General features: G+C 44.8%; 1 protein-coding gene across 1 annotated transcript in view; it reads left to right on the top strand.

The window, feature by feature from the left end:
• Nucleotides 1-1000: 1000 nt before the first annotated feature.
• fat1b (FAT atypical cadherin 1b) overlaps nucleotides 1001-25491 on the top strand; it is a 43370-nt gene continuing 18879 nt past the window's right edge. Inside the window, exons 1-19 of the mRNA XM_071411433.1 lie at nucleotides 1001-4260; nucleotides 4678-4796; nucleotides 4931-5026; nucleotides 5123-5222; nucleotides 7982-8043; nucleotides 8186-8346; nucleotides 8398-8566; nucleotides 10191-10401; nucleotides 11229-11368; nucleotides 14345-14620; nucleotides 15805-16015; nucleotides 16185-20240; nucleotides 20372-20568; nucleotides 21451-21604; nucleotides 21738-21971; nucleotides 23793-24179; nucleotides 24304-24518; nucleotides 24706-24843; nucleotides 25028-25171. Coding sequence (XP_071267534.1) covers nucleotides 1026-4260; nucleotides 4678-4796; nucleotides 4931-5026; nucleotides 5123-5222; nucleotides 7982-8043; nucleotides 8186-8346; nucleotides 8398-8566; nucleotides 10191-10401; nucleotides 11229-11368; nucleotides 14345-14620; nucleotides 15805-16015; nucleotides 16185-20240; nucleotides 20372-20568; nucleotides 21451-21604; nucleotides 21738-21971; nucleotides 23793-24179; nucleotides 24304-24518; nucleotides 24706-24843; nucleotides 25028-25171 — 10305 coding nt within the window. The 5' untranslated portion in view covers nucleotides 1001-1025. The remainder of the gene's footprint in view (nucleotides 4261-4677; nucleotides 4797-4930; nucleotides 5027-5122; nucleotides 5223-7981; nucleotides 8044-8185; nucleotides 8347-8397; nucleotides 8567-10190; nucleotides 10402-11228; nucleotides 11369-14344; nucleotides 14621-15804; nucleotides 16016-16184; nucleotides 20241-20371; nucleotides 20569-21450; nucleotides 21605-21737; nucleotides 21972-23792; nucleotides 24180-24303; nucleotides 24519-24705; nucleotides 24844-25027; nucleotides 25172-25491) is intronic.

Genomic DNA, 25491 nt, shown 5'->3' with positions numbered 1-25491 from the left:
CTTGACACCGATAAAATACAAAGGAAGGGAAAGTCGAACCTGGCTGGCCGTCTGTAAATATCAAATAGCTTGATAACATTACCAGTGCACGCTCATAGGTGGGTGTCGGGCAAGATTTCATTTTCAAAAGTTCTGTGCTGTACTGTATTGCCAACTCCATCCATTGTCTGACATTCTTATTACCTCACTGCTGTAAGGATTTTTTTCAGACAGGAACGAGCGCTCGAGCTTGAAATACGTCACTTCTTTCAGTGCACGCGTATCCCACTCTGCTGCTGCGCTCGAGCCGCTCATTCAGAGTGAGGAGCCAACAATTGGATTGTAATCTCTGACTCATTAACGACTTCGAAATACACTCTTCCTTTAGATATTAAAGAATAAAACATGACTTCAGATAAATTCAGTTTGTAGTATCCCTGTTCAAAATCGTCTTATTTGGCAACAAGGAATATTGGCAACTACTTGAGTAGCAGAAAGTTGTGAGAAGGTGAGTTTCCATGTAGGGCTGTCTGTAGGCTAATTACCCAGCAATCGTTTTCAGAGTATTGATGTTAATTTGCACATTCTGTTATAAATTATGCATTTGTTTAAAAATCTTACTTGAGAAGTGAATTAATTGAATAAGCCATTGACAATAATTTACAGTAGGCTATTTATAGTCTTCCTCTCAAATGATCGCAAGTGTAGCTTGCAACAGGACAATTATAGTTGACTTGTTTTATGCCTGTTAGAGTGCATGGGTGTGAGAGTGCTCTATTATCCTACATTTTGACATTTTTGTCATTTAGCAGACGGATCTTACGCAGAGCGATTTACAGTCGGCCGTGGGATTTATTTAAGATACTCTTGAAATGTTTAATTGGATTTGGGGATTTGGTTTAAGTTGGCAGCATACCTAAGCATAGTAGTTCTCAAAACATACATCCAACTGCAATTTATTCACACTTGAGTCATTATCTTTTATTTTTTCAGGAACTATGTTGATATACGATGCCAACATGGGAAAGCTCTTCACAGCAATTGTTATGCAGATCTTATGGAGTTGCTCAGGACTACCTGGACAGCAGACATCACCATTTCAATTTACACAAACAGTATACAATACCACTATATATGAAAACTCAGCTGCTAAAAGCTATGTAGAATGCCCAATTAAAATGGGAATATACATCACAGACCCATCCTGGGACATTCAATACAAAATAGAATCTGGAGATGGAGAGGTTTTATTCAAGGCTGAAGAATATGTACTGGGAGACTTCAGTTTCCTGCGAATTAGGACCAAAGGAGGCAGCTCTGCTATACTCAACAGGGAAGTGAAGGAGCTCTACTCACTGAGAGTCAAAGCACTAAAATGGAGCACCAACGCAGTCGCTCAAACAAGAGTTCAAGTGCGAGTTCTGGACACCAATGATCTCCGGCCTCTTTTCTCACCAACCTCCTACACTGTTTCCGTGCCTGAAAACGCTGCCATCAGAACTAGCATCGTGAGAGTCACCGCCACCGATGCCGACGTCGGCTCAAATGCAGAGTACTATTTCAGCTTGGGAGGAGAACACACCGATATGTTTGCCATTCATCCCACCAGTGGGGTGATTACTCTCATGGCCAGGCTGGATTACGCTGAGCGGAGGCTGTTTGAGATGGATGTCTTGGCTGTAGATCGGGGCATGAAACTCTATGGGAGCAGTGGCTTCAGCAGCACAGCCAAGCTGACGGTCAGGGTACTGCAGGCCAATGAGCACGCTCCAGTCCTCACAGCTGTTCTCTTAGCTCCATCAGCCATAGACACTGACCCTACATATGCTCTAGTAACTGTGGAAGACAATGATCAAGGGCCTAATGGTGAGATAGCATCACTGAGTATAGTCGCTGGGGACCCACTCCAGCAGTTTAGGGCAGTGAAAACGAGTCCTGGTGGAAAAGAATACAGGGTCAAAGCCATTAAGGATGTGGACTGGGATAGTTGTCAGTTTGGATGCAATCTTACACTACAGGCCGAGGATAAAGGTAGCCCACCACAGTTCTCCTCCGCTGAAGTCATTAGAGTGAGATCCCCACGTGTTGATGTAAGGGCTCCTACATTTGAAAAAAACATTTACAGAGTCAACCTGACAGAATTTGCCCCGCCCAACACTTCTGTTGTAATGGTGAGAGCTATGCCAAATCACCCCATGTTGAAATACTCCATCAAATACCCCAAGATCCAACAGATCACTCATCCTTTCACTATTAATTCAAACACAGGCTTGATAACAACAACTGCAGGTATCCAAGCCGACCGTGCCAGCAAGTATGACTTTGAGGTGATTATTAATAACCAAGAACAAGCATCAACCAGGGTGGTCATCAACGTGATTGATGTGAATAATAACGCACCAGTTTTTCAGCAACCGTCCTACAAAGGCAATGTCAATGAAAATGTACCAGTGGGGACCAGCATCCTCACGGTCAGTGCCAGCGACATGGATGAAGGAGAGAATGGTTACGTTACTTACACCATCGCCAATGTAAACCCACCACAGCCTTTTACCATAGATTACTTCACAGGTGTCATCAGCACTGCCAGGGAATTGGACTATGAAAAGATGCCAAGGGTTTACAACCTCCGAGTCAGAGCTTCAGATTGGGGCTCTCCTTTCCGTCGTGAAGTGGAGACTCCAGTTTCTATTACACTCAACAACCTTAATGACAATGAGCCCTTGTTTGAGAAGGTTGACTGTGAAGTGAGCTTACCAAGATACTACAGGGTGGGTGAGCAGATAGTCGCGGTGTCTGCTATCGATGCAGATGACATGGAAGGGGTTCAGCATGTAGTCATAGATGGTAACAGCCTTGGTCTTTTTGACTTGACACCAGACACTGGGCTGTTATCACTCAAGTTGCCCTTAAATGACGGTGAGGCTGCAAGGTTGTCCTTCCACTCCTTACAAATTAGTGCCAACGATGGGGAGACATCAAGTAAGCCAATGTTTGTGAACATCACAGTCCTGTCTGGTTCAGGAGCCATCTTCGAAAAGTGTGTGGATACAGGAGTGGTTGGGCGTATGGCTGAGAAGCTGCTTCTTGGCACCATGCCCCACTCTCAAAGGGAAGATCATTTTGAGGACATTCATTCAATCAATAATTATTCTCCTCACTTTGTGGACTCTACTCCTAAGGTCATTGAGGTTAAAGAGGACCTACAAGTTGGGATGAGCATAGCTCATCTAAGTGCCATAGACGCAGACAGTGGCTTCAGTGGAACATTGATGTTTGTGATATCTGGAGGAGATGTTGAGAGTCGTTTCATGATTGAAATGGACACTGGTTGGCTAAAGATTATGGAGCCGTTAGACAGAGAAATAACGGATCAATATACTCTCAACATCACTGTGTATGATCTGGGAATACCACAGCGGTCAGCGTCACATGTCTTACAGATCAATGTCCTGGATTCAAATGACAACAGCCCAAACTTCCTCCAGAATAGCTACTCTGTATCGATAAGGGAGGATACAGACGTAGGAACAGCTGTCATTCAGGTTGATGCCACAGATAAAGATTCAGGGGCCAACAGAATCATCAGGTATTCATTGATGGCTGAGTCCGATCACTTTGTCATAGATGACCAGACGGGAGTGGTGAAGGTTAAAAGTCCATTGGACCGGGAGCTACACCCAACTATTATCCTAAAAGTTGTGGCCTGTGATCAGGCAGTTGATGAACCTCAGATGATTTCTACAGTATCTCTGAAGATAGTGTTAGAGGATGTCAATGACAACCCTCCTAGGTTTTTCCCCCTCCACCAGCGCGTGAAGGTGCGGGAGGACCTCCCGCTAGCGGCGGTGGTGGTCTGGCTACAGGCCCATGACCCTGACCAAGGTCAGTCTGGACAGGTCCGTTTCAGCCTGCTGGACAATGGAGATGGAGACTTTGATGTTGATAAAACAAACGGTGCTGTTCGTATATTAAGGACCCTGGACTTTGAGAGGAGACAGGTGTATAACCTGACAGCCAGAGCCAAGGATAAAGGGAAACCTGAGTCGTTGTCCTGCACATGTTTTATTGAAGTCTACGTAGTAGATGTGGATGAGAATCTGCACCAGCCTCGGTTTGCCTCTTTTGTGGATAAGGGAAGTGTGAGAGAAGATGCTCCTATTGGCACAAATATAATGACAGTTACAGCACAAGACAATGACCACGGTAGAGATGGAGAAATACGCTATTCTATAAGAGACGGATCAGGCCTCGGAGTATTCACCATAGATGAAGAGAGTGGTAAGAGATTTCTTCTTTTTTAAATGATTTTCCCACAAAAATGATAACATTTAACCCTAACCCTGCTATAGCATTGAAATGTACTATATATTGCATGTTGTAACCAGGTGGATTGCAAAATGGTCTTCATATATTTTCTTGTTTGGCCAAAACATTTGTCCCTTTAGGCCAACACAACCCTTTATCACTGAGGTATCTAAAACCTGGTTATTCTTGAACGTACTTTGCATTTTCAATTATGTTTTTGACTTATATCTGGACTTTCAGCCTGTAATGTTTGCTATGTAAAGTAGAGAGCACAGAGCTGGGATCTCGAGCCATGTGAGAGACCAGAGTTCCCAGTGATGCCTTGCTCAGTGGAAGCTCAGCCCAAACTGTGACTGACATGAAACATGCTTCTTCTCTTTCTCCTCACAGGTGTCATACAGACACAGGAGCTTTTAGACCATGAGACCACCAATCGTTACTGGCTGACTATCTATGGCACCGACCTAGCTGTGGTGCCTCAGTCGTCCTTTATGGAGGTCTACATTGAGGTTAGTTTATTGTTGGATTGTGTTATTTTTTGTCCATGTCCCTCTTTTTATTTATCTTAATGCACATGTAGCACTTTGCGATTGTTTTTCAATGACATCTGTGTTCCAAATAAAATGTATGATTATTTATTCAGGTTGAAGATGTCAATGACAACGCACCACAGACCTCCGAGCCAGTTTATTACCCTGAGGTCATGGAGAATTCCCCCAAGGATGTATCTGTTTTCCAGGTCCATACTTCTAGACGTACTTTTAAAGAAGCACTTTTATAAACTTCCACTGTCCTCCGAGAGTTGCTGAGTGTTCTCTCCCCTTCTGTTATCCAGGTGGAGGCGGTGGACCCTGACTCTGGAAACAGTGACCAGTTCTACTATAAGATAACCAGCGGGAACCCACAGGGATTCTTCAGCATCGACCACCAGACAGGTGCAATCCTAAACACTATTCATGCATTTTTACAGTGGTTCTTCTTTTAAAAGTTGCGGCGTACTACAGCACAGATAGCGTAGTGCCGCAGAATTCTGTGCCTCAGAGTTCACGTTATTTAAGTGTCAGCCATTGTTGCCAGAATGACGCAATTTACCACAATCTGCCACCATCTACCACAAACGGTCGTGGCATAAGCTTAAAACTTTTAAAGGAAGATCCTCACTATGCTTTGTATTGTTACACACTGAACTTTGTGTGGGACTGTCCTATTGCGTCATCATGTTTAACTGATTTTAGAAAAAGTGTTGTACTTTTTGTAATACTGCAAACCATTTGATGTCATAACAAGCACAACATCCCTGAAAAGTTTTGCACAGTACGCTAATTTAAACATGAACATTTTCAGTTTGCATAGACATCACACTCAGTATGAACTCTTCTCATGGAAGCGCTCCTGTTATGCAAAGTTTTATGGCAGCACTCCCTGTAAAGTAAATCTAACATTGCTAGTCCAGTGTAGAGATAGTGTTGCTGCCTGTCCAGCATATATCTCTGTGTTTCATGTCAGTGTCATCTGGGTGAGCCTGGTCCCATATCTGTATGTGCTTGTTTAGCCAAGTCCTTGTAATGTCATGAAACAGTCAGAGGACTTGGCTAATGCAAATACAGATCTGGGATCAGGCTAGAGCTTGATGGCCACACCATGTCATTTAGTTTATTTCTAACACTAGACTGTTTTCTGTTGTGTCCATGAGAAAGCCTTTGTGCACCCAGCCAACAGGGTTTACTGACCACGAGAAAGCCCTTGTGGACCCAGCCAATAGGGTTTACTGACCATGAGAATGCCCTTGTGCATCCAGCCAATAGGGTTTACTGACCATGAAAAAGCCCTTGTGCATCCAGCCAATAGGGTTTACTGACCATGAGAAAGCCCTTGTGCATGCAGCCAATAGGGTTTATTGACCATGAAATAGCCCTTGTACATCCAGCCAATAGGGTTTACTGACCATGAAAAAGCCCGTGTGCACCCAGCCAACAGGGTTTACTGACCATGAAAAAGCCCTTGTGCACCCAGCCAATAGGGTTTACTGACCATGAAAAAGCCCCCGTGCACCCAGCCAACAGGGTTTACTGACCATGAAAAAGCCCTTGTGCACCCAGCCAATAGGGTTTACTGACCATGAAAAAGCCCTTGTGCACCCAGCCAACAGGGTTTACTGACCATGAAAAAGCCCTTGTGCACCCAGCCAACAGGTTTTACTGACCATGAAAAAGCCCTTGTGCACCCAGCCAACAGGGTTTACTGACCATGAAAAAGCCCTTGTGCACCCAGCCAACAGGGTTTACTGACCATGAGAAAGCCCTTGTGCACCCAGCCAACAGGGTTTACTGACCATGAGAAAGCCCTTGTGCACCCAGCCAATAGGGTTTACTGACCATGAGAAAGCCCTTGTGCACCCAGCCAACAGGGTTTACTGACCATGAGAAACCCCTTGTGCACCCAGCCAACAGGGCTTACTGACCATGAAAAAGCCCTTGTGCACCCAGCCAACAGGGTTTACTGACCATGAAAAAGCCCTTGTGCACCCAGCCAACAGGGTTTACTGACCATGAGAAAGCCCTTGTACACCCAGCCAACAGGGTTTACTGACCATGAGAAAGCCCTTGTGCACACAGCCAACAGGGTTTACTGACCATGAGAAAGCCCTTTCACTGTAAATCAACCAACTTCATACCGCTGCACACACTTCCAGTGTCTGCATCGCCAATGTCACCCTATTCCCTATATCGTGCACTTACCTTTGGCCAGAGCTCTGATCAAAAGGAGTGCACTATGTAGGTAATAGGGTGCCATTTGGGACAGGGACTATATCAGGTTTTAGCTACCAATTCTCTGAAGAGAACAATGTCGGCGTTTTTACAAAAAAAGACCCTGTGGAGAACAGATCCAGCCAAGTAGGAAATGGATTCCTTCTCTAACAACTTCCAGACATTGCTACTGTAGTCTGTAGACCTATAACAGGTTACCTATCCTTAGCTACAGTGTTAGAATATATTTTCCCTCTGATACAGTAAATCTTGGCTTGTTTCTTTATACTATAACTGTTGAGAAGAATAAGTTACTTCCATTATGTCATTCTTTAGTTACTTCATTGTTAATTCAAGTAGCAATCAAGAACCTTCCCAGCCCTATGTTGTGGTGGACTTTCCTCCTGCATAACTAACATAATGCTATGCTATCAACAGGCTTGGCTTACAATATATATTTTTTCCCCACTGCTAATCATACATAGCACACAAAACAGCCATTGTTTATGTGGTTTCAATGGGCAAGTGGACTCCACATTTAACCTAACAAGCATCCCGTTAAGTCTTGGGAAAAAATAGTTTTCCTTTCCTCAGAATATGGCACAAACTTGTTGTAATGGAAGTGGTTAATTTCTTTGGGCTTATGTGCATGAATTTGTGTATAAAACCTGTGTTTATGGCCCAGTGTTTAAGGACCATATATAAAGTAGAACATGTCTGAAGGTCTATTCCAGCTCCTCAGAGCTGGGTGGAGCTACATGTACTGGGTACAAGACAGAGACATTCTACAGTATGCCTCTGAAACATACCCATGTTAATTTGCCTTTGAATAACATTAACCCACATTATCAGTGATGCAAATGGGAGTTTTGCAAGAACACGGGAGTATCTTACATGTAGATCCTGACTGTATTAATACAGTCTGTGTTTGATGTCTGACCTGACAGGTTTGGTGACAACCACTTCCAGAAAACTGGACAGAGAGCAGCAAGAGGAACATACACTGGAGGTGAACCATCTTTTATACGTAGGGTCATCCTATTGGACGTTCTGGAAATCAATATCCAATTAATCAAAATATGAATATCTAACAAACTGTAAAAGTGACACCTAATGCTTGCTTGACCCTTCCCCTCCTTCCTCACTCCCAGATCACAGTAACAGACAAGGGCGTCCCAGCCAGGTCCACAGCTGTCCGGGTGGTGGTGAGGGTGCAGGATGAGAACGACAACACCCCACAGTTCCTGGAGAAGATCTATAAGGTCCAGCTCCCAGAGAGGGACAGGGACAGGTCAGAGAGGGACAGGGACAGGTCAGATGGAGACAGGGAGAGACCAACAGAGAGGAGGGGGGTTGCTAAGAGAGAGCCCATCTACAGAGTGATCGCCTCTGACAGAGACAGGGGCCCCAACGCTGAGGTGTCCTACAGCATTGAGGGGGGAGACGAGCAGGGGAGGTTCTTCATCGAACCCCAAACTGGCCATGTGTTCTCCAGAGAGGCTGTCTCGGCAGGACAGCATGCCATCCTTACAGTAAGTCTGTACAGCTTGTTGCAGTAGCTACTGTGGTATTACATCTGTTTAGCAATGAAATGTATTCAGTTATCTATCATATCTATATATCCATTCAGCACCAGCCTGCAGCTTCAAACTTTGTGTTTAAATATGAACTAGTTAAAGACATGCAATATGTCTGCTCAACATGTGTATTAAGTCTGCTCAGCATGCTACTGATGTATAACATGTGTATTAAGTCTGCCAACATGCTACTGATGTATAACGTGTATTAAGTCTGCCAACATGCTACTGATGTATAACGTGTATTAAGTCTGCTCAACATGCTACTGATGTATAACATGTGTTAAGTCTGCCAACATGCTACTGATGTACAGTATAAAATGTATTAAGTCTGCTCAGCATGCTACTGATGTATAACGTGTGTTAAGTCTGCCAACATGCTACTGATGTACAGTATAACATGTATTAAGTCTGCTCAGCATGCTACTGATGTATAACATGTGTACTAAGTCTGCTCAACATGCTACTGATGTATAACATGTGTATTAAGTCTATTAAGTCTGCTCAACATGCTACTGATGTACTGTATAACATGTGTATTAAGTCTGCTCAGCATGCTACTGATGTATAACATGTGTACTAAGTCTGCTCAACATGCTACTGATGTATAACGTGTATTAAGTCTGCTCAACATGCTACTGATGTATAACATGTGTACTAAGTCTGCTCAACATGCTACTGATGTATAACATGTGTACTAAGTCTGCTCACCATGCTACTGATGTATAACATGTGTATTAAGTCTGCTCAACATGCTACTGATGTACTGTATAACATGTGTATTAAGTCTGCTCAGTATGCTACTGATGTATAACATGTGTATTAAGTCTGCTCACCATGCTACTGATGTATAACATGTGTATTAAGTCTGCTCACCATGCTACTGATGTATAACGTGTATTAAGTCTGCCAACATGCTACTGATGTATAACATGTGTATTAAGTCTGCCAGCATGCTACTGATGTATAACGTGTATTAAGTCTGCCAACATGCTACTGATGTACAGTATAACATGTATTAAGTCTGCTCAGCATGCTACTGATGAATAACATGTGTATTAAGTCTGCTCAACATGCTACTGATGTATAACATGTGTATTAAGTCTGCTCAACAAGCTACTGATGTACTGTATAACGTGTATTAAGTCTGCTCAGCATGCTACTGATGTATAACATGTGTATTAAGTCTGCCAGCATGCTACTGATGTATAACGTGTATTAAGTCTGCCAACATGCTACTGATGTACAGTATAACATGTATTAAGTCTGCTCAGCATGCTACTGATGAATAACAAGTCTGCTCACCATGCTACTGATGTATAACATGTGTATTAAGTCTGCTCTAGCTACTGATGTACTGTATAACGTGTATTAAGTCTGCTCAGCATGCTACTGATGTATAACATGTGTATTAAGTCTGCTCACCATGCTACTGATGTATAACGTGTATTAAGTCTGCTCAACATGCTACTGATGTATAACGTGTATTAAGTCCATTTAGCACAAGGCAGCACCTTAAGTATTTCTGTTAATAACCCAGTTATTATCCCTTGCTCTCCCATGTTGTGCCGTTGCCCAGATTAAAGTGGTGGACAACGGGAGACCCCAAAGGTCCTCTACCTGTCGGCTGCACATTGAGTGGATCGTGAGGCCTGAGCCCTCCTCTGAGCCCTTGGTGTTTGAAGAGACCTCCCTCGTCTTCTCTGTCATGGAGACTGACCCAGTGGCTCACATGGTGGGGGTCATCTCCACCCAACCCATAGACGCACCTGTCTGGTTCCAAATCACAGGTAACCAGTAACACACATTTGTTTTTCCAGACTCACCTGTCTGCATCGAAATTACAGGAACCCAGCACATTAATCCTTTCCCTGGCAGAAAATGTGTGAATGTGGGTTACTATTGTTATCTCCATTATTCTGTAAAAACTTGAGCTGCTATGTTGAAGTCTTTAGGCTAAATTTCACAGCCCCTGTCAGAAATAAGGCTTGCTAGATAACAACCCCTGTTAAACGTAAGGCTTGCTAGGTAACAACCCCTGTTAAATGTAAGGCTTGCTAGGTAACAACCCCTGTTAGACGTCGTTCACTTTTCTTTCTCTTTACCTCTTCTCCTGCACTAATTAACTGTCCTACAACTGACAACTTGATCTCTCTTCTGTTCTGCTCCTCCGTTCCAACTCTTTCTCTCACCCTCTGCGGATTTCTCTTTAATTGGCAAGGAGACATGCACGCTAAAGAAGTGTTTCACATCGCTCAAATGGCTTGCGACTTGACGTGTACTACAGAAGGTATCTGCTGCAGAGATTACCCAGATCTTGTTATCTACCTCCTGTTCTTTGTTAGGCTTTGTGATGCTTTCTCAGAATGCCCAACTTGTACAGATTTCATAGAAAAATGTAACATCGTTGATTAAATCAAATTGTGTGTGTCTATTTTTGACATTTTTCCACTCTTGTGGTGTTGTTATCAAATAGAATAAGATTAAATAGGATTATATGGGTTTACTCTTAAGCATAGAAGACAATGCATCCAAAAAAAAGCTCTATATGTCTCCTGTTGAGAGAAAGGGAAACGTTAATTTAATCCACTGTCACTTCTCATTACGCTGATAACAGGTGGCAACGCTGACAGCCGCTTCGATGTAGGCAAGGGCAGTGGAACCGTCATTTTAGCCAAACCCCTCCATGCAGAACCAAAATCAAATTACAGCCTGACAGTGGAGGCAACAGATGGAAACAGATACATCAGCACCCAGGTAATTCACGACACTGAAAAACACAGGACTGAATAGATTTTTTTCCAGATAACTCCTGCCATATGGGTGCCATGCTAGCATCCAGGGAATGCCGTTGTCTTGTCACAATGCCGAATGACAAATCAATCAATCAATCAATTTTATTTTATATAGCCCTTCGTACATCAGCTAATATCTCGAAGTGCTGTACAGACACCCAGCCTAAAACCCCAAACAGCTAGTAATGCAGGTGTAGAAGCACGGTGGCTAGGAAAAACTCCCTAGAAAGGCCAAAACCTAGGAAGAAACCTAGAGAGGAACCAGGCTATGAGGGGTGGCCAGTCCTCTTCTGGCTGTGCCGGGTGGAGATTATAACAGAACTATGCCAAGATGTTCAAAAATGTTCATAAGTGACAAGCATGGTCAAATAATAATCATGAATAATTTTCAGTTGGCTTTTCATAGCCGATCATCAAGAGTTGAAAAACAACAGGTCTGGGACAGGTGGCGGTTCCATAACCGCAGGCAGAACAGCTGAAACTGGAATAGCAGCAAGGCCAGGCGGACTGGGGACAGCAAGGAGTCACCACGGGCGGCAGTCCCGACGCATGGTCCTAGGGCCCAGGTCCTCCGAGAGAAAGAAAGAGAGAAGGAGAACATTAGAGAGAGCCAAGATTTTCAAAATGTTTATAAATGACAAGCATGGTCAAATAATAATCAGGAATAAATCTCAGTTGGCTTTTCATAGCCGATCATTAAGAGTTGAAAACAGCAGGTCTGGGACAGGTAGGGGTTCCATAACCGCAGGCAGAACAGTTGAAACTGGAATAGCAGCAAGGCCAGGCGGACTGGGGACAGCAAGGAGTCACCACGGCCGGTAGTCCCGACGTATGGTCCTAGGGCTCAGGTCCTCCGAGAGAAAGAAAGAGAGAAGGAGAAAATTAGAGAGAGCCAAGATTTTCAAAATGTTCATAAATGACAAGCAAATGAGTTGGCTGTTGGATTTTTATGTACATCTTCCAACGTATTTTAAATGATTCAGAGATATTGTAAAGCAGGGGTTGGCAACAGGCCCGTAAAGGGATTATTTAGGGGAAATGTTTTTAGTAAAAATCTTTATTTAGAATAAAAGTATTCCAATGAATAAATAAAGAGAGGTGATCGTGTTCAATGTAATTAAGGTATGAAATTATTATTTTCAAATAAAAACTATTTTTGGGCTTAGTTGTGGTCAATTTGCAGTGTACAAATTATTATAATTATGTTACGTCCCCCCGACCATCTGCCCACGGCTGAGTCTATACAAAAATATAAACGCAGAATGCAACAATTTCAAATATTTGTACTGACTATGCATGGGTGTAGCCATTGGTAGGCCTGGGAGGGCATAGGCCCACCTACTTGGGTCCGGGTGGCTGGTCTCAGACAATCCCGCAGGTGAAGCCGGATGTGGAGGTCCTGGGCTGGCGTGGTTCCATGTGGTTGTGGTGCCGGGTGTACATACTGCCAAATTCTCTAAAATTACATTGGGAGGCGGCTTATGGTAGAGAAATTAACATTACATTCTCTGGCAACAGCTCTGGTGGACATTCCTGCAGTCAGCATGCCAATTGCACGCTCCTTCAAACCTTGAGTCATTGATGGCATTGTGTTGTGTGACAAAACTGCACATTTTAGAGTGGCCTTTTATTGTCCCCAGCGTAAGGTGCACCTGTGTAATGATCATGCTGTTTATCTTGGCAAAGGAGAAATTCTCACAAACAGGGATGTAAACAAATTTGTGTGCAAAATGTTAGAGAAATAAGCTTTTTGTGCATAGGAACATTTCTGGGATCTTTTATTTCAGCTAATGAAACATGGGACCAACACCACATGTTGCGTTTATATTTTTGTTCAGGATAGTTGTAAAATGTTAAATGCAATACATCGGTGATGACTGACATTAGGGAATCAAAAAGAAGAAGCACTAGCTATAATGTTGTGGGCCTTAGGCTGCGACCTTGTAAGACATTTCATATACTGCACACATTACCTTGAGACCAAGGCAATTTTATCTAGGTATAGTTTGTGTTGAGTGATCTGCACATATACCTCCTTGTTCCTATGTTCCTATTGTTGGTGGAGGACTTGTAGGTGTGTGTGCACATAAATGGCATGCATCACCATGACCAACTGCCTGGGGTGAAGCGATTGGTTAGACAGGAAATTACATTCACTGTTTTGTTATGGTTCAGTTTCAGTCTCAGTTTCAGTGACTCTGGTTCCAGAGAAATTCCACCATGAAATGATAATCATGAGCTGTATACTAAATCGAACCCTATTCCTTATATAGTAGTGCACTACATTAGGGATAGGCTGTCATCTGGGACGCACCCATGGCCTTCATATGGTTTTAAAGGTCCAGGTTTAGAGAATTGTTTACCCAAGCTGTTTTATTGCCATCTAGACATCTGCCAAACACCCAATCATTTTCTTCATTTGTTTGTTTGTAGCAACTTTTTCTCTAAAAAGCACATTTATTTATGGCAATTTCTACCTCAGTATAACACTACCATATGTTCCTGCACATAATGCTGTTGAGTCACATCTCTTTCCCCTCTTATGTGGGTTTATGGAGTATGGAACTAATGTTGAAAATAGCTACAGTACCAAAATATTGGACATTCAAACAGGATCTTAGAAGTGAACACTTTTAGTGCTGATTCCACTCAGGAAACAAGGGAAGACTATGTTAAATATAAAAGTGTAATGCATGACAGCAATGAAGATGTCCGCACTTAAAGCTTACTGTTAAGTTAATTTGCAAGATGTTGGAAATCGGTGCAACAAATACTTACACAGCAATGCATGACAGCAATTAATATGCAATGCATACTGTTATTTTCATTTGCATACTGTTGTAACTAAATGCATTTTGAAACAAACAGCCTCTTTTCAATTTGCAGTATGTTGGAAATTGGTGCAACAAATACACAGCCTCTGTCTTCATTTACCTAGGTGTTCATCAAAGTGATTGACACCAACAACCACCAGCCCCAGTTCTCTCAGCCCCAGTATGAGATCAGCATCCCAGAGGACACAGCACCAGAAACAGGCATTCTGCAGCTCAGTGCCACAGACAGAGACCAGAGGACCAAGCTAACCTTCACTCTGCTGAGCAGCACTGATCTCTTCAGCCAGAGGAGGTTCAGGCTGGACCCTGGGACGGGACAGCTCTACACCACAGAACCGCTGGACCACGAGGTCATGAACAAACACACCCTCACTGTCATGGTAAGACGACATGAGGGATCTACCGCCACACCCTCACTGTCATGGTAAGACGACATGAGGGATCTACCGCCACACCCTCACTGTCATGGTAAGACGACATGAGGGATCTACCGCCACACCCTCACTGTCATGGTAAGACGACATGAGGGATCTACCGCCACACCCTCACTGTCATGGTAAGACGACATGAGGGATCTACCGCCACACCCTCACTGTCATGGTAAGACGACATGAGGGATCTACCGCCACACCCTCACTGTCATGGTAAGACGACATGAGGGATCTACCGCCACACCCTCACTGTCATGGTAAGACGACATGAGGGATCTACCGCCACACCCTCACTGTCATGGTAAGACGACATGAGGGATCTACCGCCACACCCTCACTGTCATGGTAAGACGACATGAGGGATCTACCGCCACACCCTCACTGTCATGGTAAGACGACATGAGGGATCTACCGCCACACCCTCACTGTCATGGTAAGACGACATGAGGGATCTACCGCCACACCCTCACTGTATGGTAAGACGACATGAGGGATCTACCGCCACGCCCTCACTGTCATGGTAAGACGACATGAGGGATCTACCGCCACACCCTCACTGTATGGTAAGACGACATGAGGGATCTACCGCCACGCCCTCACTGTCATGGTAAGACAACATGAGGGATCTACCGCCACGCCCTCACTGTCATGGTAAGACAACACTAGGTATTTAACGTGGCTGTGTACCAGATGGCACCCTATTTCCTTTATAGTGCACTACTTTTGACCATGGCCCACAAAAGTTGTGCACTATATAGGGAGGAGGGTGCTATTATTTGGAACGCACAATGAGTCATGTATCACTCATAACACGCAAATCAAGCTGATAAACAAGCCTTTCAAATCAAATCAAGGTGACAAACAAGCCTTTCAAATCAGATCAAATCAAGATGACAAACAAGCCTTTCAAATCAGATCAAATCAAGATGACAAACAAGCCTTTCAGATCAAATCAAGCGTATAAAAAAAACTTTCAATTCATGCGGATAAACAGTCCTTTCTTTGTCTGTGTGGATGTCTTGGTTGATGTTTTGTTTGAGAAACAGGCCTGTAGGAATAACTGGTACAGTGTAGCACCTACCCATGTGTGATATAATGTCTTATATGAGTACTGTGATCCATGTGTTTTCCAGGTGTGTGATGATTGTGTGCCTATAAAGCGTAACCTGGTCAGAGTGATAGTTAACGTGGAGGACACCAATGATAACACCCCCTGGTTCACCAGCCCCCGGTACTCAGGCCAGGTGTTTGAGTCAGCTGCTGTGGGATCGGCTGTACTTCAAGTTACGGCTCAGGACCGAGACAGAGGAAGCAATGCAGAGATCAGCTACATCATAGAGTCAGGTACAGTACTGTTCCTACCACACTGTTGAAACCATGACTCTCTGTGTACCATGACTTTTTAGTCTTTGACTATTAATTAATAACTACAGTACACCAGACTGTAGAATAACAATCCATGCTGTTACTAATATCTTTGGTTTTTACTCTCTTTTGCTGTTTTCCCTTCAAGGGAACGAGGACAACTCGTTTGCTATCGACCTAGTCCTGGGGACCATTACAGTGGCTAAGGAGCTAGATCGTGACGACAAGAGTCAGTTTGAGCTGGCTGTAAAGGCGTCAGACAGAGGAGCGCCTCCACTGAGTGCGGTGACAACAGTACGTATAGCTGTCACTGTGCCGGATAACGCCAGGCCCAGGTTCCCTGAGGAGGAGATCTCAGCTGTTATCAGTGAGACAGCCCCTGTAGGGAGCTTAGTTACTCTGGTCTCTGCCTCCAGTCACTCTTCTGTCCTCTACCAGATCAGAGAGGGAAATGTCAACAACGCCTTCGATATCAATCCAACCTCTGGGGTTGTTGTCACTCAGAGGCTGTTGGACTATGAGAGTGTGTCTTCATATAGACTGACAGTGCAGGCCACCAACATGGCAGAGATGGTGAACTATGTTACAGTCCTTATTCACCTCAGAGATGAGAATGACAACAGTCCAGTGTTCACACAGACAGAGTTCAGAGGAGTTGTCAGTGAGTCCGCCCCTGTTAACAGTGTGGTGCTAACCAATGGAAAGTCTTGTCTGGTTATCCAAGCCACTGATGCTGACAGTGATCTGAATGGCAGGCTGGTCTACCAGATTGTAGAGCCCTATGCCCTTGAATACTTCGCCATTGACTCTAGTACCGGAGCCATTCGCACTGTCACTGGCCTGGATTATGAGCAGAGGTCAGAGTTCAACTTCACTGTGCAGGTCCATGACAGTGGAAAGCCACAACTTTTCTCTGAGATCATAGCCTATGTCACCATCCACATCACTGATGTCAATGATTGCCCCCCAACATTCAGCCAAGACGTGTTTGAGACGTCTGTCATAGTGCCAACCTACAGTGGAGTGAAGGTGATTTCTATAAACGCCACTGATCTGGATTCAGGAGTTGGTTCCAAACTACTGTTCTCTATCTCAGATGGAAACATAGGAGGTCAATTCATGATTGATCCCAAGTCAGGCGTTATTTCTGTTTTGAATCCAGCCCAGTTACGAAATGGGTACGAGTTGACAGTCAGAGTGTCTGATGGGAAGTTCACCAAGACTGCCATGGTCAAAATTAACATAAGAGAGAATCAGAACAAAGATCTGGCGTTTGCCAAGGACCTGTATACTGTCTCTCTACCAGAGAACTCATCTGAGAGGAAAACTCTGGCTGTGGTGACTGCTGCGAGAAAAAGGTTAAACGAACCTCTGTTTTACACCATCCTGAACCCACAGGGGAGGTTTGAAATTGGACACACCTCTGGTGTGCTGTTTACGACTGGAGTACCTTTCGATCGAGAGGAACAGGATACATTTGAGATCGTTGTGGAGGTGACGAAGGAACACAGATCCTCAGGGGTGGCTCATGCTCTTGTGGTGGTGACCATTGAAGATGTAAATGACAATGAGCCTGTGTTCGTGGGACTCCCCTACTCAGCCCTGGTGCAGTTAGATTCAGCAGTGGGTCAGGTTGTCAGGCAGATAACCACAGTGGATAAAGACATTGGTAGGAATGCTGAGATCAAATACCAGCTGAAAGAAGACTGGGGATATTTTCAGATCAGCCCCACAGGGGAAATCTCACTCAAAAGGACCATTCACCCAAAAGACGTTGACACTAAGTTTGCAATCAGCATCATCGCTAAAGACAGAGGGGACCCATCTCACTCGGCAACAGTGGAGGTGGCGGTGACAGTGGTGAGCAAAGCCGTACCTGTTTTTGAAAAATCATCCTATGACATAGTTATACCAGAGGATGTTCCATTAGACACCTCCATTGTAAAGATCCAGGCCAATGCTTCAGAGGGACCAAGGACTGTCTATAGCATATCAAAGGGAGACCCTTTAGGTCAGTTCTCCATTAGTTTCATCACTGGTGTCTTGCATGTTGTACAGCCGTTGGACTACGAGACCCACCCAGCATACAGACTTAGTATCCGAGCCTCAGACTCACTTACAGGGGCTCACTCTGAGGTTTTCCTTGACATTATCTTGGAGGACGTCAATGATAATGCTCCGACTTTCAAAGAGAGGTTATATGAGGCTAGTGTGTCTGAGTTGGCTGACATTGACTCGTCAGTGTTACAGGTGTCTGCCACAGACTCAGACTCGGGCAACAACAAAGTGCTGTTTTACCAGTTAGTGGAGGAGGGGGGTGGCTCAGATTACTTCACCATTGACCAAGACAGTGGGGTGATCATGACCTCTGGCCTGTTAGACTTTGAGGTGGGACCACAACATAGGTTGGTGGTCAGAGCTGTGGATGGGGGTGTCCCTGCCCAATCCAGTGAGGTCCCAGTCATCATCTCAGTGACAGACATCAATGACAACCCACCAGTCTTCACACAGCATCTGTATAAGGCTATGGTTAGCCAGCTGGCCCAAAGGGGTCATTTTGTAGCCTGTGTGAGGACCTCTGATGCTGACCTGTCAGACACTGACCGCCTGGAGTACTCCCTACTCTCTGGCAATGAGGACTCCAGCTTCACCATAGACGGAAGGAGTGGAGAGATTGTCATATCGAAATACCGCAAGCTGAACAGGGAGACACTCTATAACCTCAGTGTGTCTGTGTCTGATGGGCTTTATAGTAGTGTATGTAACGTACAGGTCACAGTGGTCACTTCTAACCTCCACAGCCCCTCTTTCTCCCACACTGACTCTGTTGTAGAGCTGTTGGAGAACTCACCTGTTGGCACGTTGGTCACTCAAGTCACAGCTACCGATAAAGATCTTGGAGTGTATGGCAAGGTGACATATTACATAGTGAATGATGTCGCAAAGGACAAATTCACTATCAATGAAAATGGGGAGATTTTTACTGTGGAAAGCTTAGACAGAGAGAATGTAATCAGTAACCTAATCTCTATTAGTCTGATGGCTAAAGATGGAGGGGGAAAGCTAGGCTTCACCTCTGTCAACGTGATCCTGACTGATGTTAACGATAACGCTCCTCAGTTCAGGGCAGCAGAATACAAAGCCAATATTCCCAGGGATGTCTCTGAAGGAACTGTCATAGTCAGAGTTACTGCTGTGGACGCAGATGAAGGCAGCAATGCTGACATCACTTACACTGTACAATCTGAGGTGGGAGGTTTTGACATACATCCTCTCAATGGTGATATAATTGCCAAAAACAATTTTACAGCTTATAAAAATGACCTCTTTTCCTTTTATGTGAGTGCTAAAGACGCTGGAGATCCACCGAAAAAAACTTTGGTGCCAGTATACATCAGACTACTGCCCAAGGAGGTGACCGTGCCAAAACTAGTTGAGTTACAGAAGAGATGGTCAGTCAGTGAGGGTCTTCCTATAGGTTCTGAGATTGATGTCATCCAAGAGAGTGAGCAGCTTTTGATATACAACCTTGTTAAAGGCAGCACCCCTGAGAGCAACCAAGACCAAGTCTTCGTTGTCAACACAGACACAGGGAAGCTCAAACTAGCCAAACGTCTTGACTTTGAAACCACTAAATGGTACCTGCTGACTCTGCAGGCACAGGGCGACCTAGAGGACATTGATGTGATTACTACTGCCCAACTCCATATTCAGGTACAGGACGTCAACGATAACAGTCCACAGTTTGAATCGGATTCTTACAGATCATTTGTTGTTGAGAACCTACCTAAAGGGACCTCAGTGATTCAGGTGAAAGCTACTGATCTAGACTCAGGAGTGAACGGCCAGGTTACCTACAGTCTGGACCAGTATCAAAACTCTGTAGAGGTCCTGGGGATGTTTGCTGTGGATGAAGAGTCAGGGTGGGTCACAACCCTGAAGGAGCTGGACCGGGAGCAGCAGGATCGGTACTCAGTAGCAGTACTAGCTACAGACAGAGGGCATGACGGGAGGCTGAATACCGCTGCCACAGTGGAGGTGACGGTGGTAGATGTGAATGACAATCCTATGCGCTTCATGGCGGAGGTGTTCAGGGCCAGCGTCAGTGAGGACATCCCCGTTCCTAGCAGGGCCATAGCAGTCCTGAGGACCACCGACAGAGACTCTGAAGACCTCAACAAGCCAATCTGCTGTTTCATCACAGGTACTCTAGCTGGCTTGAGTAAACAGATTGTCTTTGAATTACAGAATGTTACAGAGATGTTTCAGTTGCTTTGGATAATTTTGCAAGATTGTTTGTTACCCTGAATGTGAAATGTATTTTGCCTCTCCCAGGAGGTGATCCACGGGCTCAGTTTGACCTGGAGCACTCTCAGGGGGAGTGGAGGGTGGTGGTGAGGAGAGCTCTGGACAGAGAGGAGAGGGACAGTTACCTCCTGAACGTCACTGCTTCCGACGGAACGTCTGTGACCACAGCCACTGTGGAGATCAGTGTCCTCGATGCAAATGACAACAGTCCTGTCTGTGAGAGGGTAAGGGTTGGGCAGTGCAAAACGACAACAGTCCTGTCTGTGAGAGGGTAAGGGTTGGGCAGTGCAAAACGACAACAGTCCTGTCTGTGAGAGGGTACGGGTTGGGCAGTGCAAAACGACAACAGTCCTGTCTGTGAGAGGGTAAGGGTTGGGCAGTGCAAAACGACAACAGTCCTGTCTGTGAGAGGGTAAGGGTTGGGCAGTGCAAAACGACAACAGTCCTGTCTGTGAGAGGGTACGGGTTGGGCAGTGCAAAACGACAACAGTCCTGTCTGTGAGAGGGTACGGGTTGGGCAGTGCAAAACGACAACAGTCCTGTCTGTGAGAGGGTACGGGTTGGGCAGTGCAAAACGACAACAGTCCTGTCTGTGAGAGGGTACGGGTTGGGCAGTGCAAAACGACAACAGTCCTGTCTGTGAGAGGGTACGGGTTGGGCAGTGCAAAATGACAACAGTCCTGTCTGTGAGAGGGTACGGGTTGGGCAGTGCAAAACGACAACAGTCCTGTCTGTGAGAGGGTACGGGTTGGGCAGTGCAAAACGACAACAGTCCTGTCTGTGAGAGGGTACGGGTTGGGCAGTGCAAAACGACAACAGTCCTGTCTGTGAGAGGGTACGGGTTGGGCAGTGCAAAACGACAACAGTCCTGTCTGTGAGAGGGTAAGGGTTGTACAGTACAAAGGCACTTAGAGAACATACTGTAACAGAGTGAAAGTACTTTTAAACAAAATGACCCTACGAAGTTTCTATGTAATATGAAGTCCTATGAAGTTTCTTTATAATATGACGTTTCTATGTAATACGAAGTCCAAAAGTTTATATTTATTTTGTTGAGTTTCTTACAGAGTTGTTTACGTCATGTAACGTCCATGACTCCTCTACAGGCTCTCTATGCCCAGACAGTCCCTGAGAACACTCCTGAAGGGAGGCTGGTCCTGCGAGTCTCTGCCATTGATGCAGACATCCAATCCAACGCTCAGATCTCATACACTCTCTCTGGAGATGGAGCTGATTACTTTAGCATTGAATCAGACACAGGTACTGTATATCAATCAAACATATAATCATCATGTTTGGTGAAAATTGTTCACCAAATGTTACTAGTAAATGTTCTAGGAGTGGAGCCTGTAGAACCTAAGACGTAGTTGTCTGTGCTGTGTGTTTTCTGAAGGCCGGCTGAGAACCCTGTTGCCGTTGGACCGTGAGGAGAGGGATGTGTACAGTCTATTGGTGCAAGCGGAGGACGGAGGACAGCGTTACTGCCAGGCTAATGTGGTGATAACAGTGGGAGATGTCAACGATAACGCTCCTGAGTTCACAGCTGACCCCTACCCTGTCACTGTCTTTGAGAACACTGAGATAAACGCGTATGTGGCACGGCTACAGGCCACTGATCTGGATGCCGGTAAGAGGCATTAACTTGCCGAAAAGTATTCATGTTATGATAAGATATATCCTGTTATTAGACAGAGCTAATGTAATAAATGTGCGGCAATATCACGATTTACAGATCAATTAGAATAGATATGCTGATGTAATGAATAAAGAGCCTTGAGAAAAGTCCTAATTCACATTCATAATAAATGGTTGGTGTGGTATACCTTTTGAAGTTAGCCTTGCAGAAGTTTCCAAAGTCATAATGAAAGTGTAAGCAAGCGCTGGTTGCTCTTTGTTGCAAGTAATCAATTATGTAGTAAGACAGAGATATGAGGTCTGTGCTTTATCCTGGTATTAACGGAAGACACACACACATAGAAACACAAATTAACACGACCCAGGCTGATGGAATTATTCAACTGGAAAAAGATTGCTTTGATGATAAACTGACAATGTTATTTAGTCTGTTATTGACAGTAGTCCTTTCCTCTTAACAGTTAACAGTCAAGCCCAAATATTCCTCGAAATCCAATTAAACACTGGCAAGCTGTGTAAATAATATTTCCTCTCCAACCAACCAAGCAACAGGAAAACGACAACAAAAGAATGAAAGACTTCCTCTATATGGACTTAATGCAGTGAGTGATTGATACGGACAGTGCTTTTGTCCATTGGTCCATTGGTCCAATACGAGTATAAAGAGATGGTATCCACTATACATTAGGTAGTTTGCTTCAGTCAACAGCCCTAACCAGGGTGAAAACACACCCACACATGGTCAATATATATATAGTATACAGTATATATTTTGAAACACTTGCTAGTATGAAATTACAAGTGCATCTACTTTGCTGATTACTACTTTGAGGGAAAATGTACTTACTATGAAATGTGGTTCTCTCACCTAGCTATCTTAAGATGAATGCACTGACTTACGTCACGCTGGATATGACACTCTGTTTATTCCCTATTTAGTTCCCTACTTTTGACCAGGGCCCATAAGGGTTTGGCCAAAAGTAGAGTATTATGTAGTAGGGAGTATGCCATTTGGGACGCAGGTTCTGTTCCCAGCAGAAAGAGTTTACTGTATGAGGATGTAGTTGTGCAACAACAGTGTTGTTGTGTGGATTTACAACACATTGTAGCTGTTTGTTCCAATATACCTCTAATTGACCTCTTACTGGTGCTTTTCAGCACTTCATATTGAGAAAATATTGCTTTCCTTGGAGCCATTTGTATTTCGCCTAGATATTTCTCCTTGGACTCCTAGCTTGGACTTTCCGTATCTCCACTGGGGCCTGCTGTGATAGAGAGCCAGACAGACTTTAATCTGTGATAAGAGTTGAGTTATGCAGCATATTCCTTTCTTTCTTTGGTTGCATCATAAATGTCGGGAGTTGGGTTTAATTTGTGATGCCTGCCTGGCTGTATTCATTAGGGTCTGTTGTTGTGAGGCCCCAGCTGGGCCTCTATCATAAACAACCCTAATGTGTACACTAATCACAGACCTAAACACAGACCTGCCCAGAGGATGTCCATGTCATCACAGACAGACTCACACTCCCTGGCCTCAATAACATCCATCGTTCAGGATCAGTTAATGAAATGCCTTGTCATCTGATGGCCGGAGGTCGTTGAGATCATGGAGAGATTTGGCCCCAATTCACTCAGCTGCCGTGCAGTTATCCTAACAAATGACTGTGGTCAGATATAGTATGCTGGATATGCTTGGGCTGGGCAAGCTCTGGTCAAAACGCCATTGACCTCCCATTTCATCTGGATTGTTCATGTAGGATAGAGTGGAGATGGCTGTGCGTTTATGGGTTAAACTCTCTGTCCCTCTCTCTAGGAAACAACAGCAGGATCCTGTATTCCTTTGAGGACTCAGCCGATGGCCGGTTCTCCATCCAGCAGCATTCAGGGCTGGTCCGTGTGGAGCGGCCCCTGGTGAGGACCCAGGCTGGGTACACGCTGCGTGTCCGGGCCACAGACCAGGGCTCACCCAGAAGACTGTCCTCTGTCTGCTCCGTGCTGGTCTCTGTGCTCAGCGTCAACGACAGACCCCCGGCCTTCCAAAACAGGGACTACGGCGTCACGGTGTCAGAGGACGTCACCTTGGGGACCCAGGTGGTCAGGGTGTTTGCAGCTAGCGGAGACCCCAAGGCCACCGCTGACATCACCTACTCCATCGTCAACGGCAACGAGCATGGGATGTTCAGCATGGACTCACACACCGGTAGCTATACTATAAATGTCAACTTTATTGTTTATGACATAAAATGAGGATTGCCATTGAAAAGGCTGTCCTAGTCATGTGAGTTTAGTGTCCCTTTACTGAGCGTATGTATGTGTGTCTACAGGTGACATATTTGTGACCAAGGCTCTGGATTATGAAGCGTCCCATGAGCACTATTTGACAGTACAGGCCTCGGACAAAGGCAGGACGAGCCAAGGTGACATTGCCACGGTAACCATCTACTTGACAGATGTCAATGACAACTCTCCTGTCTTCAGCCAGGAGGTGTACTCTGCTGTGATCAGTGAAGATACCGACATGGGCCTGACCATGTTGACGGTGAGTGTCCAGTGGTATGAAGACCGCAATCACTATAAATGAAACATTTTCAAGCTTTGATTTGTACTCAAATGCTCTGTAGAAAGAAAGGGAAATCCTGCAGTGTCATTTTACTAGAAAACGTCTGATGCACTATTGTTACTATTGTTAACATGTCCATTCATGCACTCTGTTCTTTGTTGTTAAGGTGATGGCTGATGACATCGATGGTCCCTCCAACAATCACATCCACTTCTCAATCGTCAAGGGCAACCAAGCCGGGCCCTTCACCATAGACACGGTCAGCGGTGAGGTGAAGGTTGTTTGCCCCTTAGACCGAGAAAAGGTAGCGAACTAACTTTCCACATTCTTCCCATGTTCCTCTCATTCAACAGAGCACAATTAACACTCCAATTGTCACAGTTTGAAGCAGACAAGTATTGGCAATGTTACAAGCCTCAATTGTTTTTAATTGCTCACAAAGTCTAGAGCTGATTTTTTTCCCACCCCTTTACTCTGTGTTAAACTAGGTGCCTGCGTACACTCTGACGGTACTGGCATCAGACAGTGGGAGTCCATCCAGATCCAGCAGTGCCCTGGTCAACATTGACGTTTCGGATGTGAATGATAATGCGCCCGTGTTCTCTGAGGCTGACTACAGCCTTGTCATCCAGGTAAGACAGACAGGTCAGAGGTAGACATGCCACAGAGATGAGATAGAGATTAAATCCAACAACACTGACTACACTTCTTAAATGAAGTGAGGTTTAGCTGGAGGGTGCAAGTTAACTGAAGTTAAGACGCCTCAGAAACGTTATTGGGTGCCATAGAGTTGCACTTGAAGCAGATGAGTGTAAGGAATAGTGTGAGGTACAGATACAGGATGTATAGCTGAGAATAGAAAGGATAAACGAGGGAGCTTCATTAAGCCTCTGAACAGTAGCTCCTGAATCAACATCGAAAGGCATGGATATGGAATCTCTCTCCCTCTCTC

Source organism: Salvelinus alpinus, chromosome 7, assembly GCF_045679555.1.
Source record: "Salvelinus alpinus chromosome 7, SLU_Salpinus.1, whole genome shotgun sequence".
In the NCBI taxonomy this organism is placed as follows: Eukaryota; Metazoa; Chordata; class Actinopteri; order Salmoniformes; family Salmonidae; genus Salvelinus; species Salvelinus alpinus.
This window is presented reverse-complemented; position numbering and strand designations above follow the sequence as displayed.